General features: G+C 43.3%; 1 protein-coding gene across 2 annotated transcripts in view; it reads left to right on the top strand.

Annotated features, from left to right (window-relative positions):
- The window catches only part of PLXDC2 (plexin domain containing 2), a 319,079-nt gene that overhangs the window by 52,969 nt on the left and 241,862 nt on the right, over window positions 1–24,248 (top strand). For both annotated transcript variants that reach the window (XM_044293433.1, XM_044293434.1), the window contains exon 2: window positions 433–502. In XM_044293433.1, the coding sequence (XP_044149368.1) occupies window positions 433–502 (70 nt within the window). The remainder of the gene's footprint in view (window positions 1–432; window positions 503–24,248) is intronic.

Here is a 24,248-nt window from a genome sequence, read left to right on the forward strand (position 1 = left end):
CCCACTCAGTAATAGCATCTACAGGACCACTCGTCTGACCTTGCAAACATGCTACAAGTTAGAATGTTTGTGCGGACCCTTCCATATTCTGTCTTCTGTCGGATGTTTTGAAAGGCAACATTTTTAAGATGACAATGTGCAACGAGAGTGAATTCGCTTTTTTCCGACATAAAGGTTAGACTATTTTGATGAAAGGAATAAAATCTGTTTAGGGTATGCTAAGTATTTCCTTTTACAGAAATTCTCTTTCTGTTACATTGGCTGCTTTGTTTCCATGGCAACTTCTTGAAAGTAGATTTTATTAGAAGCTAAACTAAAGTCATATATGAAGTGTAATGAATAAAACACTCTTTGGCATGAAACTTTAATTCAGTATTTCTTTTCACACACAAGAAAAAATGACTGTTCTTTTCCTATGCTTGTCCCTTACAGAGAGTGAACCTGTCTTTTGATTTTCCATTCTATGGCCATTTTCTACGTGAAATCACAGTGGCAACTGGAGGTAAGTACCACTACACTTATAAACTCTAAGAAATTGTGTATGGATTTCCTCCTGGCTCTGAATCTAATATTCTACCTATGGTGCTTCGAACATAAACAATGGAAAGAGCCGCATACTTTGGAAATCCATTTACAGAAAAAGTTAGGAGTCTCAGCCTGGGGAGAATAATTCTCATGCCTCATAATACTCAAATGATTGGAGGCTTTTAAGCAGAAAATTCATTTTTCATGGTTTTCTACCAATGATTATATTTTCCTCTTCTACTCTTTCTGGATATTTCCTAGTGAGCTAAGAGCATATCTTCTGTGTGACCAAATTCGACATACAGATCTATCCTATATCTATTTGTCAGTCTATTTATCTTTCTATCTAAAAAGAAGATGCAACAACAGCAGTAAGAAAATTAGGAAAATTGGGTGCATTCCCTGCAGGACCGTTGGCTGACAGTCCAAGGATTCAGCTTGAAGAACGAGGCATCACTCTCTTACCTGCATTGGAGCGCTGCCTCATTTTTCAGGTTCTGTGCAATTTCTCTGGGACCACAGGAGGGGGGTCTACTAGATAATCCAAAAGAACGAGGCAGCACTGGTGTACACACTTGCTTGAGGAATAAATGGGGTCTAACACCCTGTTCACCTGAACCTGGAGTGCTGCCTCATTCTTCTATCTTTTAGATCTATGTAAAAACACAAACAGGAAGAATGGGGCACCACATGTGCGATATCAGTTATTTAACAGTGGTTTAAAAAAATAATTTGCTTACAAAAATGGTGTTGTGAGGAGTCACAACAACTGTAGAATGCTTGGCTGGTTATTTAAAATCCCGACCAGTAAGCGGTTGTCCTAGGCTGCAGCCGTGGTCCTCTGTTCTGCTCTGGAGCAAGCGACAGGCTTAGTAGATAACTAGAAAAATAATTCAGTATCATGGAAGGCGCTGCCAGGACTAAGAGGAATGGTGCATCAGGAGCGATGTTGATGATGAAGAATAATCTTTATTTACAAGTAGTCTATGCGTTTCGAGGGCTGGATTGCCCTCTTCGTCAGGACTATATACATTGAAAAGGATCACAACACATTTAAACAGAAACTTTTGGCGCACAGGCCAAGGGGAGGATCGCAGGCGTCTTCGGGGGTTAATTGACATTTCCCTCCCGAGGTTTAGTATAGTGCTAGCACATGCCTGATTCTAAAAATAAAATAAATAAATAAATACATGTATTCTATTCACCTATATATCCCTCTATGGTTCTTTGGTGGGAGAATAACAACCTTTCAGAATGTTAAGGTGGGATGGTTATTACATAGAGAGCGATGACGGGCTCTCTCTTTCTGTGTTAGCCTGCGATCCTCCCCTTGCCTTGTGTGCCAGAAATTTCTGTTTTAAATGTGTTGTGATCCTTTTCAATGTATATAGTTCTGATGAAGAGGGCAATCCAGCCCTCGAAACGCGTAGACTACCTGTAAAAAAAGATTATTCTTCATCATTGCTCCTGATGTACTATGCATCTTAGTCCTGGCAGCGCCTTTTATGATCCTGAATTATTTTTCCAGTTATCTTTTATCTATCAGTCTCTGCCTGTCTGTGGAAACGTTACTGTTGGCCATGCGTTGAATGCCCGACCATATAATAAATAGAAAGGCCATTGCGAATGACTTTCCTCTCTGGGTAATAGAAAGGGGGTCAAGTGCAGGATCTCCAGTATAACCCCTATATCCATAGATCATAACCCCCAGATTAAGGGACCATGGAGCTCCATCAAGCACTGCAACCTCTTAATTTTTTACCAGGCACACCATCATACATTTGGAAGTGACTGTAACGGTTGACTTGAAAAGGACTGAACTGTAGAGAGTTGCATAACAGGCACAGCCACTATAAAATATGCAAAGCTTTGCCTGGTGAACAATGAAGAGGCTGCAGTCCTCACCAGAGCATCGCGGTCCCTTCAGTCTGCTGATCGATGGGGTTACTGAGACTTGGACCCTAAACCAATCTAATAATGCTGGTCTATGCCGGAAAATCCCTCAAATTGCATTAGTTTCGAAAAATTGTGCTACTTTAACCCATTTCTAAATCTGCTGTCCCATGACTCTACTGGATATATCTTGCTTTAAAAAATAACGTCAGAATTTTTTATTCTGTGATGTCCTCTGTTGCTCCAAAGTGTATCCTTCTGCCTGCACCTGCCAGTCAAGTGACATGATTTCCTGTCTCAGTAACCACAGATTCTAATTTTCTAATTCAAACGTGCTCAACCTGCGGCCCTCCAGCTGTTGCAAAACTACAACTCCCAGCATTCCCGGACAGCCTACAGCAGGGCCTTGTGGGAGTTGTAATTGTACAACATCTGGAAGGCTGCAGGTTGGGCATCCCTGTTCTAATTGACCCCACTATGTGTCATGGCGATGCTCTGTGCCTATAACCATCCTGCCACCAGACTCATGTGTTCTATTCTGCAGGCCGCTTCCTGGCTGCTAAGTCTCTTCCTATGTGTGTATTAGTGTCTATTCATTGAACTATACTCTGCAGTACTGCAAGGGTTAATTCCCATTTTTCTCTGTGTGAAGCTGCTTGTCTAATAAGCTCATCAGCTCTCCTATATATGTTGGGCTGTTTGTTCCATGTGGTTCCCTCCATTGAAGGCCAGATACCTGTATAGGGGTTAAAGGGAGAAAACCAGGGATACCGCCTGGATAACACCCTCCTGACTAGCCCAAATTCAAACTGAATGGTTGGCACAGTGGGTCCAAACTCACTGCCCATAACACTATGGTAGTCACTGGAAGAGAACAGGGAAGTCAGGTGCCGCCCATCTCCCCAGATATCGCAATAACAATTTTAAGACCATCTGTAATTAGACAGCTTTTAGCAGACTGCCATAAAATACTTGATGGAGCTTGCATTTTTCATTCTAGTTACAATATTTTTTCAGATACTAAATTGAGGAAATGTATTGGTTTAGAAAAATGCTAACATGTAAGTGATCTGGGTATTTCATATCTAGTGTTATGTAGACCCTAACTCAATTGACATGTTTTGATATTTTTTCCATTGTGGAAAATCGATGTGTGGGAGAATAAGATATGAGATGCTTGGCAACCGGTTATAGGAACTCTGCATCGGCCTCAAAGCCATGAACTGCAGTAATAACACATTCAGCAGTAAATCAGCACATAGATCACATACAGTAGTCATAAACTGGGGAAATTGGCCTTTTAGCCTTTTCAGTTGCAGTTCCCGGGAACCTGTCCATCTTGCCTGCAGGTAATCTGTGCATCTATAAATACCCTGAGCACAATAAAAAGTGCTGGAATAGGTTAGAAATGTACAGAAAGAAACAGATGGCTGGAGCATACTGTATATTGATGAACTCATGTAGAGGAAATATTTTAGTGGGGTTGAATTCAGAAAATGTGCAGTCAATTGTTTTGTGTGCACCACTTGTCATTAGCGCAATGACTGAAAGCAGCATAATAAAAAAATAAAAAAAAGTCTACTCAGCAGAGACAACTCAACAGTAGAAAGCTGAGATATCAGACTCATCCAATGGACAAAAGTGTCACAAGTTCTTGAAGAAAGCAACCATGTTTTTCTTATCTCAAATATCCAGTTTAAAGATAATGGAAAGCTTTTGGGCAATTTTTTGTCACTAGATTTTTTCCTCATTTTACGCAAAAAAAATTTTTTTTTCCATTTGTCTTGGTTCAAATTTTTCAACATTTTTTTGTTTGTTCTATAGCCTTCACCTTCAGTGTATCTGTAGACCATTTAATTCTGGCTAACAGTGAATCTGTCAAGGAGCTGCCCTGATGGCGCGATCTGTAGTCCTTATCTTTCAGCGCCTAAAAGCTCATAAAAAGTGTATTTAAAAACCTTGGTTGGGTGTTTAATATTAAGAACTTTTCCTAAGGATAGTATCATCAATATGAGATCGTTAGGGATCAGACTCCTAGCACCCTGACAATCATCTGTTTGAGGAGACTTCTGCATTCTTGTGAGCACCGCAGCCTCCTCTCATCTAACCAGCCATACCTGTAGTGCTGTCCATTGTAAAGCGACTGTTCTTGGTGTTGGGGCTCTGCTCCATTCACTTGAATGGGACTGAGCTGTACCTAGGCTATGTGACCAATGAATGTGACATCACTGGCCTAGGATGAAGCCATGGTACTCAACAGACAGCCGCAGACTCTTCAGATAGCTGATCAGCAGAGGTGTCGGGAGTTCGATCCCCGTCGATCTGATATTGATGACCTATCCTGAGAATAGGCCATCAAAATCTTGAACAACCCTTTCAGGGAACAATCTTATCAGTTTGAGCTTACAGTAGTTATAATGAGTGTTTATGAGCTGTCAGAAGATAAGAGATACAGATCAAACTGTCAGAGCAGCTGACAGATTCAGTGTAAAACAGAAAGCAATAGTCTGCAGATAAAGGGAAGGCTGTAGAAAAAAAACTGTTGAAAATGTTTAATAAAGACCAAATAAAAATGAGTTTCAGCTCAAAATGAGTAAAATACAATGATTGAAAAAAAAAAACACTGCCACTGCTCATACCCTTGAAGGGTAACTGTCATGTTTTCATAAAAAAAAAAAAAAAAAAAAAGATTTTAGCAGCATTATGCATAAAGCAATGCAATTAGAAAAATTAGAAAAATTAACATAGGACTAAGCTAAGCGCAGCCCATGGCCTTTTCAGCGTCTTCCAAGTCTGTCTTGTGAAAATCGGTTGTAGTGGTCCCAAGAAAAAAAGACTGTTATTCTTTATGCCAATCAGGGCTTTAGTGCACCAAGGTGTGTGATCAGACCTGGAAAGCTGTGGTGCACTGAGGGAGTAGGTCCCGCCCTCAGTGCACTGAAGCCCTTATTTGCATAAAGAATAAAAGTCTTTACTTAAAACATTTCCTTTCATAGGGTTAATTCTGCTAACAGGTGCTCTTTAAGGTGTTGCTATCATTTTTTAAAACATTTTATATGTCATAGTGACAATATGCACAGAATTCCACTAATCACTAAAATCAGGGAGCAGGAGTACTTAGCTGACCGCTGTGCCCCTTTATTTCTTATCGGCTCTCCTAGGAGAAAGTAAAGCAACATGCGGCAGGGAAATTGCTTTGAGGGGAGCAGAGTTAGCAGTCACACCTCAGACCTGGGCTCCTCTCCCAGAAAACAGGTCACCAGTGTTATAAATAGCACAAAGTAGGTCCTTTTACTGTTAATCATTTTGCATTGGGACCTAAGAAATTCAAGTTATGCTCCTGGTGACTTATCAGGCAGTGCAGGTTGTTATGGTGGTGGAGAACATTGAGAGGATGGCAGGGAGGCGAAGAGTGGCGTTGAACCATGGAGATCAGCCCATCCCTTTAACTTGAATGAAATGACCTGCAGTAATAGACAAAAACCCATAAAAATGAGCTTCACGTCCTGTGTGAGCAAGGAAGATTGGACTTCTGGAAACTATGGCATTCATAGTTGCCAACAGTCCTAAATGTTCAAGGATTGTCCCTAATTTTTAGAAATAGTCTTGGCAAATTTGGGCTATCCTGGTCAGAAAATGGATTGGGCATTTATGAGCTCTGCCCTAAAGTGGGTGTTCTTGGGAGGAGTTTGTCCGTCTCTCTGGGCTTGGCTTAATTAGCCTTAATTTACCTACAATAATTTTGTTAGTAGGTCTTCATTGTGTGGAGCGGCAGGGGTTCTGGAGTTCCCCACTTCAATCAAACATTGATGGACCATCCTAAGAAAAAAACATTAGTAAAGTTCCTGAAAACTCTGTTAAGGCCTCATGCACACGGCCGTTGTTTTAGTCCGCATCCGAGCCGCAGTTTTTGCGGCTCGGATGCGGACCCATTCCCTTCAATGGGGCCGCAAAAGTTGCAGACGGCACTCAGTGTGCTGTCCGCATCCGTTGCTCTGTTCCATGGCCCCGCAAAAAAAATAGAACATGTCCTATTCTTGTCCGTTTTTTGTGGACAAGAATAGGCATTTCTACAATGGGCTTCCGTTTTTTTGCGGATCTGAGGTTTGCAGACCGCAAAAAAACTGCACGGTCATGTGCATGAGGCCTAAGTCTTATGTAGAATTATTTTTTCATAGTGAAGATAGAAAAGAAATGGATTGTACATCGCACAGAAATTTTCAGACTATGTTTTTACCAATTTGGAAGGTATATGCAAATTAGCTAACACATTGTGGATTTTAAGAGACTATCTATAATAATGATAATGGCAAAAAGTCACAATTCTACAGCTGCAATGTGAATGACATTGTCTGTGAGTGTTGCATTGAAAATATTGAAATGAAATTAATAGCTTCCTTTAGAGTTATTTCAGATCTTAAATTGCCTTCATACCTCACTTAGAAAGACTGAAAAGTTTGATTGATTGCTATAAACTTATGAAAAGCCAAGTAGAGAATCATATGAAAAAAGAACAGGGTGGTGATTAAGATGAAATTGTTAAAAGTACTGCAATTCAATCTTGGTTACTAAATGGAAATTAGAAATAAAGGATTCTGTGTTGAATATACCATCACTGGTATAATAAGACCAGAATATAGAGCAGAGGCTAGTGTTCTCCTGGATTCCCATCCTTCATACACAATAATCAGGTTGTAGGGGGTGGGTGAATCATGACAAAAAGGTTAAAAGAACAGAAATAATAGCAAACACTTGATAAGGTCAGGCTATAGGTCATGGCTAGAGTTGAGCGAACACCTGGATGTTCGGGTTCGAGAAGTTCGGCCGAACATCCCGGAAATGTTCGGGTTCGGGATCCGAACCCGATCCGAACTTCGTCCCGAACCCCATTGAAGTCAATGGGGACCCGAACTTTTCGGCACTAAAAAGGCTGTAAAACAGCCCAGGAAAGAGCTAGAGGGCTGCAAAAGGCAGCAACATGTAGGTAAATCCCCTGCAAACAAATGTGGATAGGGAAATTAATTAAAATAAAAATTAAATAAATAAAAATTAACCAAAATCAATTGGAGAGAGGTTCCATAGCAGAGAATCTGGCTTCCCGTCACCCACCACTGGAACAGTCCATTCTCAGATATTTAGGCCCCGGCACCCAGGCAGAGGAGAGAGGTCCCGTAACAGAGAATCTGTCTTCATGTCAGCAGAGAATTAGTCTGCATGTCATAGCAGAGAATGAGGCTTCACGTCAGCCACCACTGCAACAGTCCATTGGCATATATTTAGGCCCAGCACCCAGGCAGAGGAGAGAGGTCCCGTAACAGACAATCTGGCTTCATGTCAGCAGAGAATCAGTCTGCATGTCATAGCAGAGAATCAGGCTTCACGTCACCCACCACTGCAACAGTCCATTGTCATAAATTTAGGCCCAGCACTAGTGTTGAGCGGCATGTCCCATATTCGAATTCGCGAAATTTTGTGAATATTCGAAAGAATATTCGTAAAATATTCGCGATTATTCAAATTCGTTATTATTTCGCATATGCGATAATTCGAATTTTCGCATCGCATAATACATATATTTTATGCAAAATTCACATGTGCGCTAATGAAATCGCCTTACGAAGATTCGCAACTCAATTCAATCACTAATGTATGAATGCAATGCCCTTTGCCTCTGTTCTGGGACAAGTGTAGATATTCGCATGTGCGCTAATAAAATCGCCTTACGAAGATTCGCACCTCAATCACTTTCTAGGGAATGTGAGACTTTTGGGAATCAATCGAGATACAGTGGGGGGTGATGACAGTAGTTGACAGAGTACAGATCAATGTAATCTGTAAGGTGGAAAGTAAAATAAAAAATACGAATTTTCGTTAATCGAATTTTACGAAGTTCTACGTATTCGCGAATATGGTGCTATACTATATGAATGCACAGGCCTTTGCCTCTCTGTTCTGGGGACAAGTGTAGATATTTGCATTTGCGTTAATAAAATCGCCTTACGAAGATTCGCAGCTCAATTCAATCACTAATGTATGAATGCAAAGCCCTTTGCCTCTGTTCTGGGACAAGTGTAGATATTCGCATGTGCGCTAATAAAATCGCCTTACGAAGATTCGCAACTCAATTCACTAATGTATGAATGCAAAGCCCTTTGCCTCTGTTCTGGGACGTGCCGATATTCGCATGTGCGCTAATAAAATCGCCTTACGAAGATTCGCGCCTCAATCACTTTCTAGGCAATGTGAGTAAGATCTGAGCTGTTGGACCTTTGGGAAACAATCAATTATATGTGTACTGTAATTTTGTGGGGGGGGGGGAAAAAAACAAAAAACGAATATTCGTTTTTACGAATATATAGCACTATATTCGAAATATTCGCGAAATCGCGAAGTTGCGATATTCGCGAAAAAAATTTGCTTTTCGAATATTCGCGCTCAACACTACCCAGCACCCAGGCAGAGGAGAGAGGTCCCGTAACAGACAATCTGGCTTCATGTCAGCAGAGAATCAGTCTGCATGTCATAGCAGAGAATGAGGCTTCACGTCAGCCACCACTGCAACAGTCCATTGGCATATATTTAGGCCCAGCACCCAGGCAGAGGAGGGAGGTCCCGTAACAGAGAATCTGTCTTCATGTCAGCAGAGAATTAGTCTGCATGTCATAGCAGAGAATGAGGCTTCACGTCAGCCACCACTGCAACAGTCCATTGGCATATATTTAGGCCCAGCACACACACAGGCAGAGGAGAGAGGTCCCGTAACAGAGAATCTGGCTTCATGTCAGCAGAGAATTAGTCTGCATGTCATAGCAGAGAATGAGGCTTCACGTCAGCCACCACTGCAACAGTCCATTGGCATATATTTAGGCCCAGCACACACACAGGCAGAGGAGAGAGGTCCCGTAACAGAGAATCTGGCTTCATGTCAGCAGAGAATCAGTCTGCATGTCATAGCAGAGAATGAGGCTTCACGTCAGCCACCACTGCAACAGTCCATTGGCATATATTTAGGCCCAGCACACACACAGGCAGAGGAGAGAGGTCCCGTAACAGAGGATCTGGCTTCATGTTAGCAGAGAATCAGTCTGCATGTCATAGCAGAGAATCAGGCTTCACGTCAGCCACCACTGCAACAGTCCATTGTCATAAATTTAGGCCCAGCACCCAGGCAGAGGAGAGAGGTCCCGTAACAGAGAATCTGTCTTCATGTCAGCAGAGAATTAGTCTGCATGTCATAGCAGAGAATGAGGCTTCACGTCAGCCACCACTGCAACAGTCCATTGGCATATATTTAGGCCCAGCACACACACAGGCAGAGGAGAGAGGTCCCGTAACAGAGAATCTGGCTTCATGTCAGCAGAGAATCAGTCTGCATGTCATAGCAGAGAATGAGGCTTCACGTCAGCCACCACTGCAACAGTCCATTGGCATATATTTAGGCCCAGCACACACACAGGCAGAGGAGAGAGGTCCCGTAACAGAGGATCTGGCTTCATGTCAGCAGAGAATCAGTCTGCATGTCATAGCAGAGAATCAGGCTTCACGTCAGCCACCACTGCAACAGTCCATTGTCATAAATTTAGGCCCAGCACCCAGGCAGAGGAGAGAGGTCCCGTAACAGAGAATCTGGCTTCATGTCAGCAGAGAATCAGTCTTCATATCATAGCAGAGAATCAGGCTTCACGTCACCCACCACTGTAAGAGTCAATTTTCATAAATTTAGGCCCAGAACCCAGGCAGAGGAGAAAGGTCCCGTAACAGACAATCTGGCTTCATGTCAGCAGAGAATCAGTCTTCATATCATAGCAGAGAATCAGGCTTCACGTCACCCACCACTGTAAGAGTCAATTTTCATAAATTTAGGCCCAGAACCCAGGCAGAGGAGAAAGGTCCCGTAACAGACAATCTGGCTTCATGTCAGCAGAGAATCAGTCTTCATATCATAGCAGAGAATCAGGCTTCACGTCACCCACCACTGTAAGAGTCAATTTTCATAAATTTAGGCCCAGAACCCAGGCAGAGGAGAAAGGTCCCGTAACAGACAATCTGGCTTCATGTCAGCAGAGAATCAGTCTTCATATCATAGCAGAGAATCAGGCTTCACGTCACCCACCACTGTAAGAGTCAATTTTCATAAATTTAGGCCCAGAACCCAGGCAGAGGAGAAAGGTCCCGTAACAGACAATCTGGCTTCATGTCAGCAGAGAATCAGTCTTCATATCATAGCAGAGAATCAGGCTTCACGTCACCCACCACTGCAACAGTCCATTGGCATATATTTAGGCCTAGCACACAGGCAGAGCAGAGAGGTCCCGTAACAGACAATCTGGCTTCATGACAGCAGAGAATCAGTCTGCATGTCATAGCAGAGAATCAGGCTTCACGTCAGCCACCACTGCAACAGTCCATTGGCATATATTTAGGCCCAGCACACACACAGGCAGAGGAGAGAGGTCCCGTAACAGAGAATCTGGCTTCATGTCAGCAGAGAATCAGTCTGCATGTCATAGCAGAGAATGAGGCTTCACGTCAGCCACCACTGCAACAGTCCATTGGCATATATTTAGGCCCAGCACCCAGGCAGAGGAGGGAGGTCCCGTAACAGAGAATCTGTCTTCATGTCAGCAGAGAATTAGTCTGCATGTCATAGCAGAGAATGAGGCTTCACGTCAGCCACCACTGCAACAGTCCATTGGCATATATTTAGGCCTAGCACACAGGCAGAGGAGAGGTTCATTCAACTTTGGGTAGCATCGCAATATAATGGTAAAATGAAAATAAAAATAGGATTGAATGAGGAAGTGCCCTGGAGTCCAATAATATATGGTTATGGGGAGGTAGTTAATGTCTAATCTGGACAAGGGACGGACAGGTCCTGTGGGATCCATGCCTGGTTCATTTTTATGAACGTCAGCTTGTCCACATTGGCTGTAGACAGGCGGCTGCGTTTGTCTGTAATGACGCCCCCTGCCGTGCTGAATACACGTTCAGACAAAACGCTGGCTGCCGGGCAGGCCAGCACCTCCAAGGCATAAAAGGCTAGCTCTGGCCACGTGGACAATTTAGAGACCCAGAAGTTGAATGGGGCCGAACCATCAGTCAGTACGTGGAGGGGTGTGCACACGTACTGTTCCACCATGTTAGTGAAATGTTGCCTCCTGCTAACACGTTGCGTATCAGGTGGTGGTGCAGTTAGCTGTGGCGTGTTGACAAAAGTTTTCCACATCTCTGCCATGCTAACCCTGCCCTCAGAGGAGCTGGCCGTGACACAGCTGCCTTGGCGACCTCTTGCTCCTCCTCTGCCTTGGCCTTGGGCTTCCACTTGTTCCCCTGTGACATTTGGGAATGCTCTCAGTAGCGCGTCTACCAACGTGCGCTTGTACTCGCGCATCTTCCTATCACGCTCCAGTGCAGGAAGTAAGGTGGGCACATTGTCTTTGTAGCGTGGATCCAGCAGGGTGGCAACCCAGTAGTCCGCACAGGTTAAAATGTGGGCAACTCTGCTGTCGTTGCGCAGGCACTGCAGCATGTAGTCGCTCATGTGTGCCAGGCTGCCCAGGGATAAGGACAAGCTGTCCTCTGTGGGAGGCGTATCGTCATCGTCCTGCCTTTCCCCCCAGCCACGCACCAGTGATGGACCCGAGCTGCGTTGGGTGCCACCCCGCTGTGACCATGCTTCATCCTCATCCTCCTCCACCTCCTCCTCATCCTCGTCCTCCTCGTCCTCCAGTAGTGGGCCCTGGCTGGCCACATTTGTACCTGGCCTCTGCTGTTGCCAAAAACCTCCCTCTGAGTCACTTCGAAGAGACTGGCCTGAAAGTGCTAAAAATGACCCCTCTTCCTCCTCCTCCTCCTCCTCCTCCTGGGCCACCTCCTCTTCCATCATCGCCCTAAGTGTTTTCTCAAGGAGACATAGAAGTGGTATTGTAACGCTGATAACGGTGTCATCGCCACTGGCCATGTTGGTGGAGTACTCGAAACAGCGCAACAGGGCACACAGGTCTCGCATGGAGGCCCAGTCATTGGTGGTGAAGTGGTGCTGTTCTGTAGTGCGACTGACCCGTGCGTGCTGCAGCTGAAACTCCACTATGGCCTGCTGCTGCTCGCACAGTCTGTCCAGCATGTGCAAGGTGGAGTTCCACCTGGTGGGCACGTCGCATATGAGGCGGTGAGCGGGAAGGCCGAAGTTACGCTGTAGCGCAGACAGGCGAGCAGCAGCAGGATGTGAACGCCGGAAGCGCGAACAGACGGCCCGCACTTTATGCAGCAGCTCTGACATGTCGGGGTAGTTGTGAATGAACTTCTGCACCACCAAATTCAGCACATGCGCCAAGCAAGGGATGTGCGTCAAATTGGCTAGTCCCAGAGCTGCAACGAGATTTCGCCCATTATCACACACCACCAGGCCGGGCTTGAGGCTCACCGGCAGCAACCACTCGTCGGTCTGTTGTTCTATACCCCGCCACAACTCCTGTACGGTGTGGGGCCTGTCCCCCAAACATATGAGTTTCAGAATGGCCTGCTGACGTTTACCCCGGGCTGTGCTGAAGTTGGTGGTGAAGGTGTGTGGCTGACTGGATGAGCAGGTGGAAGAAGAGGAGGAGGAAGCCGAGAAGGAGGAGGTGGCAACAGGAGGCAAAGAATGTTGCCCTGCGATCCTTGGCGGCGGAAGGACGTGCGCCAAACAGCTCTCCGCCTGGGGCCCAGCTGCCACTACATTTACCCAGTGTGCAGTTAGGGAGATATAGCGTCCCTGGCCGTGCTTACTGGTCCACGTATCTGTGGTTAGGTGGACCTTGCCACAGATGGCGTTGCGCAGTGCACACTTGATTTTATGGGATACTTGGTTGTGCAGGGAAGGCACGGCTCTCTTGGAGAAGTAGTGCCGGCTGGGAACAACATACTGTGGGACAGCAAGCGACATGAGCTGTTTGAAGCTGTCTGTGTCCACCAGCCTAAATGACAGCATTTCATAGGCCAGTAGTTTAGAAATGCTGGCATTCAGGGCCAGGGATCGAGGGTGGCTAGGTGGGAATTTACGCTTTCTATCAAATGTTTGTGAGATGGAGAGCTGAACGCTGGCGTGTGACATGGTTGAGACGCTTGGTGACGGAGGTGGTGGTGGTGGTGTTGGTGGTACATCCCCTGTTTGCTGGGCGGCAGGTGCCAACGTTCCTCCAGAGGCGGAGGAAGAGGCCGAGGCGGCAGCAGCAGAATAGGCCGAGGCGGCAGCAGCAGAAGAGGTAGCAGGGGGAGCCTGAGTGACTTCCTTGGTTTTAAGGTGTTTACTCCACTGCAGTTCATGCTTTGCATGCAGGTGCCTGGTCATGCAGGTTGTGCTCAGGTTCAGAACGTTAATGCCTCGCTTCAGGCTCTGATGGCACAGCGTGCAAACCACTCGGGTCTTGTCGTCAGCACATTGTTTGAAGAAGTGCCATGCCAGGGAACTCCTTGAAGCTGCCTTTGGGGTGCTCGGTCCCAGATGGCGGCGGTCAGTAGCAGGCGGAGTCTCTTGGCGGCGGGTGTTCTGCTTTTGCCCACTGCTCCCTCTTTTGCTACGCTGTTGGCTCGGTCTCACCACTGCCTCTTCCTCCGAACTGTGAAAGTCAGTGGCACGACCTTCATTCCATGTGGGGTCTAGGACCTCATCGTCCCCTGCATCGTCTTCCACCCAGTCTTGATCCCTGACCTCCTGTTCAGTCTGCACACTGCAGAAAGACGCAGCAGTTGGCACCTGTGTTTCGTCATCATCAGAGACATGCTGAGGTGGTATTCCCATGTCCTCATCATCAGGAAACATAAGTGGTTGTGCGTCAGTGCATTCTATGTCTTTCACCGCTGGGGAAGGGCTAGGTGGATGCCCTTGGGAAACCCTGCCAGCGGAGTCTTCAAACAGCATAAGAGACTGCTGCATAACTTGAGGCTGAGACAGTTTCCCTGGTATGCATGGGGGTGATGTGACAGACTGATGGGGTTGGTTTTCAGGCGCCATCTGTGCGCTTTCTGCAGAAGACTGGGTGGGAGATAATGTGAACGTGCTGGATCCACTGTCGGCCACCCAATTGACTAATGCCTGTACCTGCTCAGGCCTTACCATCCTTAGAACGGCATTGGGCCCCACCATATATCGCTGTAAATTCTGGCGGCTACTTGGACCTGAGGTAGTTGGTACACTAGGACGTGTGGATGTGGCAGAACGGCCACGTCCTCTCCCAGCACCAGAGGGTCCACTAACACCACCACGACCATGTCCACGTCCGCGTCCCTTACTAGATGTTTTTCTCATTGTTATGGTTCACCACAACAACAAATATATTATTTGGCCCAATGTATTGTATTCAAATTCAGCGGGATATAAATTTGAGGCCTAGTATTTAGGCGCTGGGTGACCGGTATGGATTTAGTGACAGAATTAGACTTGGAAATGCACAGAAGCGTGTGTGTGAAGTTATTCTGAATGACCCTATGTGCACCTTCAATATGATCTACCCTTTTAGGGATAGATTTCAAATAGCTCTGATATAGCAGAAACGACTAAATTATGAAATTGCTAAATTGGGAATTGTATTTCAACCCAGAACAAAAAATGTGCTTTGACGGACACTAAATAACTTTCCCAGGTACAACAGGACAGCGGTAACGAGAGATTTAGCGGGATATAAATTTGAGGCCTAGTATTTAGGCGCTGGGTGACAGGTATGGGTTTAATGCCAGAATTAGACTTGGAAATACACAGTAGCGGGTGTGTGTGAAGTTATTCTGAATGACCCAATGTGCACCTTGAATATTATATACCCTTTTAGGGATAGATTTCAAATAGCTCTGATATAGCAGAAACCACTAAATTATGAAATTGCTAAATTGGGAATTGTATTTCAACCCAGAACAAGAAATGTGCTTGAACGGACACTAAATAACTCGCCCAGCTACAGCACTAAGGACAGATTTAGCGGGATATAAATTTGAGACCTAGTATTTAGGCGCTGGGTGACAGGTATGGGTTTAGTGCCAGAATTAGACTTGGAAATACACAGTAGCGGGTGTGTGTGAAGTTATTCTGAATGACCCAATGTGCACCTTGAATATTATATACCCTTTTAGGGATAGATTTCAAATAGCTCTGATATAGCAGAAACCACTAAATTATGAAATTGCTAAATTGGGAATTGTATTTCAACCCAGAACAAGAAATGTGCTTGAACGGACACTAAATAACTCGCCCAGCTACAGCACTAGGGACAGATTTAGCTGGATATAAATTTGAGGCCTAGTATTTAGGCGCTGGGTGACCGGTATGGATTTAGTGACAGAATTAGACTTGGAAATGCACAGAAGCGTGTGTGTGAAGTTATTCTGAATGACCCTATGTGCACCTTGAATATTATATACCCTTTTAGGGATAGATTTCAAATAGCTCTGATATAGCAGAAACCACTAAATTATGAAATTGCTAAATTGGGAATTGTATTTCAACCCAGAACAAGAAATGTGCTTGAACGGACACTAAATAACTCGCCCAGCTACAGCACTAGGGACAGATTTAGCTGGATATAAATTTGAGGCCTAGTATTTAGGCGCTGGGTGACCGGTATGGATTTAGTGACAGAATTAGACTTGGAAATGCACAGAAGCGTGTGTGTGAAGTTATTCTGAATGACCCAATGTGCACCTTGAATATTATATACCCTTTTAGGGATAGATTTCAAATAGCTCTGATATAGCAGAAACCACTAAATTATGAAATTGCTAAATTGGGAATTGTACTTCAACCCAGAACAAAAAATGTGCTTTGACGGACACTAAATATCTTTCCAAGCAACAACAGTACAGCGGTAACGAGAGATTTAGCAGGATATAAATTTGAGGCCTAGTATTTAGGCGCTGGGTGACAGGTATGGGTTTAGTGACAGAATTAGACTTGGAAATACACAGTAGCGGGTGTGTGTGAAGTTATTCTGAATGACCCAATGTGCACCTTGAATATTATATACCCTTTTAGGGATAGATTTCAAATAGCTCTGATATAGCAGAAACCACTAAATTATGAAATTGCTAAATTGGGAATTGTATTTCAACCCAGAACAAAAAATGTGCTTTGACGGACACTAAATAACTTTCCCAGCTACAACAGGACAGCGGTAACGAGAGATTTAGCAGGATATAAATTTGAGGCCTAGTATTTAGGCGCTGGGTGACAGGTATGGGTTTAGTGACAGAATTAGACTTGAAAATACACAGTAGCGGGTGTGTGTGAAGTTATTCTGAATGACCCAATGTGCACCTTGAATATTATATACCCTTTTAGGGATAGATTTCAAATAGCTCTGATATAGCAGAAACCACTAAATTATGAAATTGCTAAATTGGGAATTGTACTTCAACCCAGAACAAAAAATGTGCTTTGACGGACACTAAATAACTTTCCCAGCTACAACAGGACAGCGGTAACGAGAGATTTAGCAGGATATAAATTTGAGGCCTAGTATTTAGGCGCTGGGTGACAGGTATGGGTTTAGTGACAGAATTAGACTTGGAAATACACAGTAGCGGGTGTGTGTGAAGTTATTCTGAATGACCCAATGTGCACCTTGAATATTATATACCCTTTTAGGGATAGATTTCAAATAGCTCTGATATAGCAGAAACCACTAAATTATGAAATTGCTAAATTGGGAATTGTATTTCAACCCAGAACAAAAAATGTGCTTTGACGGACACTAAATAACTTTCCCAGCTACAACAGGACAGCGGTAACGAGAGATTTAGCAGGATATAAATTTGAGGCCTAGTATTTAGGCGCTGGGTGACAGGTATGGGTTTAGTGACAGAATTAGACTTGAAAATACACAGTAGCGGGTGTGTGTGAAGTTATTCTGAATGACCCAATGTGCACCTTGAATATTATATACCCTTTTAGGGATAGATTTCAAATAGCTCTGATATAGCAGAAACCACTAAATTATGAAATTGCTAAATTGGGAATTGTACTTCAACCCAGAACAAAAAATGTGCTTTGACGGACACTAAATAACTTTCCCAGCTACAACAGGACAGCGGTAACGAGAGATTTAGCGGGATATAAATTTGAGGCCTAGTATTTAGGCGCTGGGTGACCGGTATGGATTTAGTGACAGAATTAGACTGGGATATGGCCAAAAAATAACCACACTATTGCTGGTTAAATGCACTTGGTGACGGGCGCAGCTTGCCCCTGATGTAGTATATGGCCAAAAAATGAACAGACTATTGCTGGTTAAATGCACTTGGTGTCACAGCTTGACCAACCACACTACTGAGGGTTAAATGCACTTGGTGACGGGCGCAGCTTGCCCCTGATGTAGTATATGGCCAAAAAATAAACAGACTATTGCTGGTTAAATGCACTTGGTGTGACAGCTTCACCCTGATGTAGGCTTTAGCCAGAAAACAACCACACCATTGAGGGTTAAATGCACTTGGTGACAGGCGCAGCTTGCCCCTGATTTTGTATATGGCCAAAAAATGAACAGACTATTGCTGGTTAAATGCACTTGGTGTGACAGCTTCACCCTGATGTAGGCTTTAGCCAAAAAACAACCACACCATTGAGGGTTAAATGCACTTGGTGACAGGCGCAGCTTGCCCCTGATTTTGTATATGGCCAAAAAATGAACAGACTATTGCTGGTTAAATGCACTTGGTGTGACAGCTTCACCCTGATGTAGGCTTTAGCCAAAAAACAACCACACCATTGAGGGTTAAATGCACTTGGTGACAGGCGCAGCTTGCCCCTGATTTTGTATATGGCCAAAAAATGAACAGACTATTGCTGGTTAAATGCACTTGGTGTGACAGCTTCACCCTGATGTAGGCTTTAGCCAAAAAACAACCACACCATTGAGGGTTAAATGCACTTGGTGACAGGCGCAGCTTGCCCCTGATTTTGTATATGGCCAAAAAATGAACAGACTATTGCTGGTTAAATGCACTTGGTGTGACAGCTTCACCCTGATGTAGGCTTTAGCCAAAAAACAACCACACCATTGAGGGTTAAATGCACTTGGTCGCAGCTTGTGCTGGCGCACCACAAGACACAAAATGGCCGCCGATCACCCCAGAAAAATGTGACTGACAAACGGTCTGGGCAGCCTAAAAACAGTGAGCAATTGAGGATCAGCAGCTCAATGATCCACAGCTGCAGATCGATCAGTTAATCAAGTCCTTTGGAGGAGTTAATCTGCCTAATCTCGCCCTACTGTCGCAGCCGCAACCTCTCCCTACGCTAATCAGAGCAGAGTGACGGGCGGCGCTATGTGACTCCAGCTTAAATAGAGGCTGGGTCACATGGTGCTCTGGCCAATCACAGCCATGCCAATAGTAGGCATGGCTGTGATGGCCTCTTGGGGCAAGTAGTATGACGCTTGTTGATTGGCTGCTTTGCAGCCTTTCAAAAAGCGCCAAGAAAGCGTCACAAAAGCGCGAAGAAAGCGACGAACACCGAACCCGAACCCGGACTTTTACGAAAATGTCCGGGTTCGGGTCCGTGTCACGGACACCCCAAAATTCGGTACGAACCCGAACTATACAGTTCGAGTTCGCTCATCCCTAGTCATGGCAAGCAGCAATCAGAGTGGTCAACTATATGGGTTGACAAGAGGGGCCAGGAGGAGCAAGACCCAAATGTAAAGATAACTGTTGAGATCAAGGCCAAATCAATACAGATCAGTATAATACTCCATGAGAATTGCAAGTCCAGCTTTACAGGAACATGTGCAGTAACCCAGTAGAGTGGGTATCTCCAAATGGTTTGCAATCTTATGTAATGTTATGGCTTGGTATATTTGGCAGGTAAAGGGTTAATCACCCTGTTTCACCCCTCTCAGATAGGGCAGGAGTGGGTTGGTCCTATTTCCTGACTAGGGAAATGGGTGACTGTGTGAGGAGGGAGCAAGCAAGTCCATATGCTCCTTCTCCTTAGGCTTCAGGATCCATAGCCTAACCAATCTCTGTGAAAGTCACTGCTTCTGTTACAGCAAAGTAAGAAAGAAGAACTTAGAATCTGCATGGCCAAGCATAATCAGACTTTGTTGCTTGTGAGGGATTAAAGTTAAGGCACCCATCACACGTCCTGTATCCTGCAGTGGACACTACAGCCAAAATTGACAGATTACAGTCACTAGCCAGATATTCTAGTGACAGAGACTTTAGCATGATATCATACCATGAGTGCCATTATTTCCACTTTGCCAGCCTTCATATCTCACCATCTACGGAAAGAATTTGTACTGTATCCAGATTGTTAATGGATGAACTATAACCCCTATTTTGCACTTAGTAAAAATAGATGTTTATTCTTTTAACTCTGGGCTGTTTTCCTGACTACACCACACTCTGGCCATTCCACTCTACATGTCCTGCCTTGCACCCATCCAAACACCTACCATTTAAGGACACCTCAGGGTGTGCCCTGAGAGAATAAAGGGTGCACCGTTCTCTCACTGCACCAGCCCTAGGGAGCAATAGCCTGAGGAAAACTACTGTGATGCAGTACTACTATTCCCAACCTCCAGCTCCTTATGGTGTGCTGCACATGGAGGCATGATTTAGTGTCCTAATGCAGTGGTATTCATAAAAGAGAGGGAATAGGCCCTCATAATGGTGCTAAGTTTACCATCCAGGACAGCGATTGGTGACTTTTTCTTAACCCCTTTCACAGTGTTTGGGTCACTTCCCAATCTTCATGTTTGCTAAAATTGTAATTCCTCTGGAGAGAGGGTCCTGCACAGTTTCTTGCCATCCAATGGCAGAGGAAATGAATTAACAAAGCCTGCTTCCACTGTCTCTAAAAGTACTATATAGTCTACAATTATAGCATGAAGGCTTTGACCAAGTGCAAATATGTAATTTGCAGTTAGTGAGCTGTTACTTCCACAGTGTAAAAATAGGTATTGATATGGTAGAGCTGAGTATATCAAGCGTTGATCATAGACGATAATTGTAGAATTTGTGATAAAACACACAATTTAACAGCTTTCCTTTAGTGAAAAATTAAAACTTCACATGGCTAGTAAAGCTTCATATGCAATACATTTGTGGAGCTTTTTCCATCAAACTCAGGTGAGAGAGAAAGAAAAGAGATAGTCTGCCTGAAAAATGCAGAGGCTGCTGTAATCACAGGGTTTTATTTGCAAGTTCTCTCTGACTATAGCTTGTAATTCTCTGACTGTACAACATACCAAATTTATTCAAGCCATACTTTATCTCTCTATCAAGTTATCTTTCCCTCTGTGAGCAAGGAGGAAGTAAAGAGCTGTAGGGTTCAAATCTCTCCTACTCTGTCTTATATTGAAATAAATGTATTATGCTGCATACAAGTGAATGAAACTAATAAAGTGAAGCAAGTATAAAAAATGTTTTTTCTAGATTAGAAACATAAATTTATTTACTGGGGTGCATATCATGAGAGGCTTTTAGGTGGATCACTGGCCTCTATGGTCAGTAATATAACATTCTAATCCCTTACCATGAACTCAGGGGAAAAAAAAAATTATAATTCACACGAACCACATGAACTAATGAACGAACAGAACACATACTTGGTGACCTCCTTTTTATCTTCTCAGTTGTAGATGCTCCAAATTCTTGGCTCCAAGATGGCTGCAATGCTTCTAAAACGACCTGATGTATACTTTGCATCAGTAGTCTAATACACTTCCTGCTTGTCCATCCCTGCTTTTGGATTGACCAGTAGTGTTGAGCGCGAATATTCGAATAGCGAATATTAATCGCGAATATTGCAACTTCGCTAATTCGCGAATATTTCGAATATAGTGCTATATAATTCGCGAATATTTCGAATATAGTGCTATATATTCGCTATATCGAATATTTGTAATTTTTTAACATCTGAAAACATGATTCCTCCCTGCTTCTCAAGCAACTTAAGCAAGAAGGAATAATGTTTTCATATGGAAAAAAAATGACAAATATTGTAAAAAACGAATATATAGCAATATAGGGAATATATTCGCCTTTTTTCAATCTGTACAGTTGTTTGCATACTCCTCCCCGACAAGCGTCCCCGTCACCATGGGAACGCCTGTGGAGTAGAAAATACCATCGGATCTGATTTTTCCCTGAGATCGTGAAAACTCAGATCCAATGGTATATTCTAGCCCACAGGGGTTCCAATGGTGACGGGGACGCTTGTCGAGGAGGAGTATGCCAAAGTGGAATAACAGTACAGATTGAAAAAAAAAAAAAAAAGATGAATATTCTAAATAACGAATATATTCGCTATATTGCTATAACTTCGTTTTTTTTGAATATTCGTCATATTCTAAAACAAGAATATATAGCAATATAGCGAATATTCGTAAAATACACATATAGACTTAAATTTAGCTAATATAGTGCTATAGTATGTTTTTTTATAGTGTACATTTTTCAGAAGAAACAAAAAAAAATTAAACTATAAAAAAAAGATTATAGCACTATATTAGCTAAATTACAGTCTATATGTGTATTTTACGAATATTTGCTATCCTGCTATAACTTTGTTTTTCAGAATATTCGTCATATTCTAAAACAAGAATATATAGCTATATAGTCCAATTTTTTTGGTCTCTTCTGAACTTCAGATTTGGAAAAAATGTACACTATAATAAAAAAATAATATAGCACTATATTGGATACATTGCAGTCTATATGTGTATTTTACGAATATTTGCTATATTGCTATAACTTAGTTTTTTTAGAATATTCGTAATATTCTAAAACAAGAATATATAGCAATATAGCGAATATTCGTAAAATACACATATTAGCCATAGCCATAGCCAACCAATAGGAAAGTTACCTTATACAGTTAAAAGAAAATCGCAATACGCAAATAATTAAATCGCATATTATTCGCGATAAATAGAATAATGACGAATATTCGATTTCGACGAATATTGCATTGAATATTCGTGAAATATAGCGAAATCTAATATGGCACCTCCCGTTCATCACTATTGACCAGCACCGCTCTGGCCAGTCTGATGGAAGCAGGAAGTGTCTTGGACTACCGAATGCACAGTGTTCTTTAGTCTAGGAATCAGGGCGCCATCTTGAATGGCAGAAAAGGAGCTTGGGAACTGGTGAATCTGCAGCAGAAAATGAGGGCAGCAGGATAGCGTTTTTTGTTTATAAAATTAATGGGACCTTTTTTCTTGAACCGGAGGGTCGCTTTAAGGAGTAGGACAATATTCTGTGTCTTATTACATACGCGCTTGCAAATCTCTGCTTGACTGCTCTGATGTATGAATAATAATTGCTGTACATCTACATCTCACATTTCTTATAACGAGCAGGATCCGTTCTATATATTATTAAGAAGCAAACTTATTTTCTTTAGCAGTCAAATTGCAGAAGACAGCTCCATACGGTGTTTCCCATCTCCTTCTCTCTGCATCAGCTCTCCAATTTATAAGATAGATGAAGAAAGGACAAAAGAATAAAAGACTAAAATTGCTATTTATGCCGTAACATACTGAGGGCATCAAGATAATGAACTGTAAGATTTTTTTTGTCTTGCATCAATTTGCACCATAATAAGGTAGAGGAAATGTATTATATGTCTCTTATTGATCCTACACATTGTATGGTGAGAAGAGAACAGAATGTACACGTTACTCCCTCTCAATAATGCTTGTTATGCGTTGAGCAGTCATTTATCAATGTCTGAGCTACGGTACAAGAGAAAAAATGTCACAAGAAAGAAATGGACAATTGGAATTAGTGAATAACAGCATTTGTTTTGCTCCCAAAGTATTTGGTTGCCACATTTATTAGGCTGGTGGCTGTTTATAATAGTGGGTAAGTGCAGTACTCACTGGAAGAAGATGGTTCAGCTTTCCAGGTAGAGGATATGCCGATAGGGTTAGTCAAACTAGCTATTACTCTGAGTAAGCCCACCTGTAATGTTAATGGATGGAATACAGTTCATGGCCTTACTCAAAAATACTAAATTTACATTAGAGATGAGCGAACCAGTCGAATTATCTTCCCTCCCCGCTCCTAAAGCTCTGGAACGCAATGATAGCGATAGTAAACGGTGTCACTAACATACATAGCCAGGGCCGTTTCAAGGGAATTTTACCAACAGGACGATCATTAAAAAAGTGCCCCCCCCCACCTTAAAGGGGTTGTATCACTTCAGTAAGTTGCATTTATCATGTAGAGAAAGTTAATACAAGCCGCTTGCTAATATACTGTTATATTGCTTCCTTTACTGGCTTGATTCATTTTTCTATCACATTGTACACTGCTCGTTTACATGGTTACAGACCACCCAGCAATCCATCAGTGGTGGTCGTGCATGCACATTATAGGAAAAAGCATCAGCCTCTCTGGTGGCCGGGACCATGGTGTTTTTTTGCTATATTGTGCAAGCACGACCACCACTGATAGATTGCATGGTGGTCTGTAACCATGGAAACGAGCAGTGTATAACGTGATGGAAAAATGAATCCAGCCAGCAAAGGAAGCAATATGGAAAATAACAATACATTAGTAAGTGGCTTGTATTAACTTTCTCTACATGATAAATGCCACTTACTGAAGTTAGACAACCCCTTTAAGAGCTCATGCAAACAGCGGGTCCACAGTATACAGGTCCCAGCTGTTTGTGCACCGCATCATGATTAAAAGGTGTGGTGCAGAAAGGAGGCACGGAACCCCACAGAAGCACTATGGAGTGTTGGTTTCTCACCGTGCTTCTGCACCATTAAAAAATAGAACATGTTCTATTTTTTTGTGGTGCGGATGGATGAGTCAGTGGAAACCGCACGCAAATTGTGGTCCGAATG

Source organism: Bufo gargarizans, chromosome 5 (assembly GCF_014858855.1).
Source record: "Bufo gargarizans isolate SCDJY-AF-19 chromosome 5, ASM1485885v1, whole genome shotgun sequence".
Classification (NCBI taxonomy): Eukaryota; Metazoa; Chordata; class Amphibia; order Anura; family Bufonidae; genus Bufo; species Bufo gargarizans.